The sequence below is a fragment of the Apaloderma vittatum genome, unplaced genomic scaffold (assembly GCF_000703405.1).
Source record: "Apaloderma vittatum isolate BGI_N311 unplaced genomic scaffold, ASM70340v1 scaffold4697, whole genome shotgun sequence".
NCBI lineage: Eukaryota > Metazoa > Chordata > Aves > Trogoniformes > Trogonidae > Apaloderma > Apaloderma vittatum.
Window position 1 is genome coordinate 3,211 of NW_009724375.1, and position 3,574 is coordinate 6,784.

Genomic DNA, 3,574 nt, shown 5'->3' on the forward strand with positions numbered 1-3,574 from the left:
AATGCTCAGAGTAAAAAAAATTAGGGACTGACATATGATTCTTGTTTTTTTTCAATCAGTCTTGTTAATATTGGTAAGTAGTCTGTCTTTCCTACTGTCTGCTTAGTTGTCTTTTAGGAAAACAAAGCAATTTTCTGTTTAGAAGTGTAACAGCATTTAAGTGTATATGAATCAAAATGCAATTATTTTTCTCACCTGTAATGTTTTGAAACAAGTGACTGAGGCATTAAAATTAAAAAACATCCCTCTCTGACTTCTATAAAATAATGAACTAATAGAAAAAAAAATTAAAACATTAGGAAAGTATAATTTAAAATTATAATAAAGGAATTCTACATTTTTTCTAGAAGGTTATTTCTTCTCAGAGAAACTGAATAGCCATCTTGCTGATTGCCTTTGCCTCCATTCTTTCTGTCCCACTGTTCAGAATATGTGAGGGCCTTGAAAGGAACCAATAAAAAACCCCCTTTACTTACCATGAAAAGATCATTCCTCACTTTGCCAGTTCAAAAGAGGCCATAGTTTCGTATTAAAAAAACAGAGCTTACCTTTGCACCTAATTCATTATATTGCAACTTCAAAGCAGTAAGCCTTTCATCCAGTTCCTTTGGGTTCTCTGTCTGCTGCTTTTGAACAATCTGCCTCCCAGTTTTTATCACTGTTTCCACTTCAGACTTCACCTCACTCAGGCTTTTATATAATTTCTAGTCACATAGAAATGCAAATGTGAAACATCACAATTAAAATAAGTAAAACAGAAAACACTACAGAAGGTATTATAAAGACAAAATAGGGGTCTTTGCATTGTTTGCTTTATCAAAACACCATCAGGCCTGATTGAGCACCTTCCACTCCCATTTTGAAAGCTAAAGGAGTTAAGAAGTACCACGGTGTGTGACCTATGGATAGAGAAAACTCACCCAGAGTGTGTGCATGTTTAAAAAAAAAAAAGTTTTTAAAAAATTAATCCAATCCTAAATCAGAATTAACGGATTCAGAACAGCCTCTCTTACTAATATTGACTTCAAAGACTTGTCAGCAAAATCACTGGTAGAAATGTCATAGATAAGAAAGTATATGCCATGACTAATTGTTTTAAGATATGACAAAGGTTGTTTTCAAACCCATTTAGATAATGCGGTATTTATAAAAAGAGATGTCTTCTGTTGACTCATACAGCTTGTTGGATGTATCTGAACTACAAATAGCCACTAAACTAATTTAAAAATCTGACAGGTTTTTCATACTACGAAATCAAGAGACTTATAGGACAGAGGATTTACCTTACTTTTACTAAGTGTAATACTGTTCAAAATATTAAATAATTAAAAAAATACATGAAAAAATAATGTATTGAAGTTAAGACAAACTAAATCGTATACTTCACTACATTTTTCTGCACTATTTCAGTAACTAAACAACACATACTGAATATACAGCTGTTTAGAATGAGATGCTGTACAAGCAATCTGTAAACACAATACATTTCCCTAAAATTTCAAATAAGTGATACTAAAAAAACTATAAACATTCTTTCCATATGCAGACAGTTGGTCTCATCACCCAGACATATGACTTGTTAACTAAAGCCACGCAAACGCCCAATTAACATTCATGTAAGTAGAAAAAAAAGTTGAATTTATTTTTCTTTTTAATTTAAGAATAAATTCTGCCATGGCTTGAAAATTCCACTAAACTCCAGAGAGACATGCAGTGTTCATTACTATAGAGGTACTTGAAGAATGGCAAACATGAAACTGTGAAGCTTGGTTGTTGAGACATGTAGCTGAATTTCTTGTTAAAGTATTTTGCCATCATATGTTGGAATTTAAAATTATAGGCCTGTATAATTAGACAGAATTACAAAATAAATTACACTGTACTTTTTATGTACATTTTTGGAGCTTTTCTTCTAGTAGTGTTATGTTAATGTAAAATCTGTATCCTGTATGTATGGACAGTATAGACAAGACATATTTTCCAGCAGTTGTGACAACAAAAAAAAGCCCAAGTGCACTTGCTCCATAATCTAAAGCTAATTACCAAGCCAATTTTTAATACGTATATAATTTTATTTACTTAAAGGTAGTACATATATAGATCCAACTGCTTTCTTGGTGGTTAATATGATAAATATATTCTTCATCACTGAAAATGTGTCAACAAATTAGGAAGCTGTTGTGTTATGTACATTGGCTAATTTCTGATGGGATATTATGACTATATTTTTTAAATAGAAACATTTTGAGATTCTTTGTAGGTAAAGATACTCTAAAAACATTGTCTTCCACAGAATATGACAGGGCTGCAAAATCTAGCTGCCAAACGAAGACACTTAGCTCAGTAAAGGACTTGTAATTACCATGTCATTCTGATAAGAAAGTAAATGTAATGATAACTGCATTTAAGAAACCCCCAAGATATAAAGAGGTAGCATTGACTTTTTATGCTTATTTTTTAATTTAAAATCTTACATTTAGATCTGAAAGAGGTTGAGAGAAGAAAAAAGCAACCATCTCCAGGCATGCCATCATTCCAGAAAAAAAATAGAACTTAAGAAAAGTATCTGATTTTTGCTGTTAAAATCTCTCTTTTTTTAATTGTCAAACACAAGGTGTTAAGTTTTATCTTTTTTTCCATTCTACAGTAAAGGGGTACAGGATTAAAGTTCCCAGCTGATTGGAAGATAATAAATGCATCACCCCTCTATAAGAAGGGAAGGAAGGATGACCCAGGAAATTACAGGCCTGTCAGTTTGACTTCAGTGCCAGGGAAGCTGATGGAGTAGATCATCTTGAGTTCCATTATGCAGCACATGCAGGACAAGCAGGTGATCAGACCCAGTCAACATGGGTTTATGAAGGGCAGGTCCTGTTTAACAAACCTGATCTTCTATGGCAGGGTGACCTGCTGGTTGGATGAAGGAAAGGCTGTAGATGTTGTCGTCTACCTTAATTTTAGTAAGGCATTCGACACAGTTGCCCCCAGCATTCTCCTGCAGAAATTGACTGCACTTATCTTGAATGGCCATACGCTTAGCTGGGTGAAAAACTGGTTAGATGGCTGAGTCCAATGGGTTGTGGTCAACTGAGTTAAATCCAGTTGGCTGTCAGTCACAAGTAGTGTCCCCCAGGGCTCAGCACTGCGACTGTTCATGTTTAACATTTTATCAAGGATTTGGACCAGGGGATGGAGTGCACCCTCAGTAAGTTTGCAGATGACACCAAGCATGGTGGAAGCATCAATCTGCTTGATGGTAGGGAGGCTCACCAGAGGGATCTGGATAGGCTGGATCACTGAGCCAAGGCCAACGTCATGAAATTCAATAAGGCCAAATACCGGGTCCTGCACTTTGGCCACAACAACCCCCAGCAGCGCTACAGGCTTGGGTAGGATTGGCTGGAGAGCTGCCAGGCAGAGAGGGACTTGGGGGTGTTGATGGACAGCTGGCTGAACATGAGCCAGAGCGTGCCCAGGTGGCCAAGAGGGCCAACAGCATCCTGGCCTGTGTCAGGAATGGTGTGGCCAGCAGGAGCAGGGAGGGGATCATGCCCCTGTACTCGGCACTGGTGAA

General features: G+C 36.5%; 1 protein-coding gene across 1 annotated transcript in view; it reads right to left on the bottom strand.

Annotated features, from left to right (window-relative positions):
- Nucleotides 1–548: 548 nt before the first annotated feature.
- The window catches only part of LOC104276222 (dystrophin-like), a gene marked incomplete at its 3' end in the record, with an annotated part of 15,908 nt that continues 12,882 nt past the window's right edge, over nt 549–3,574 (bottom strand). Inside the window, exon 5 of the mRNA XM_009872453.1 lies at nt 549–704. Coding sequence (XP_009870755.1) covers nt 549–704 — 156 coding nt within the window. The remainder of the gene's footprint in view (nt 705–3,574) is intronic.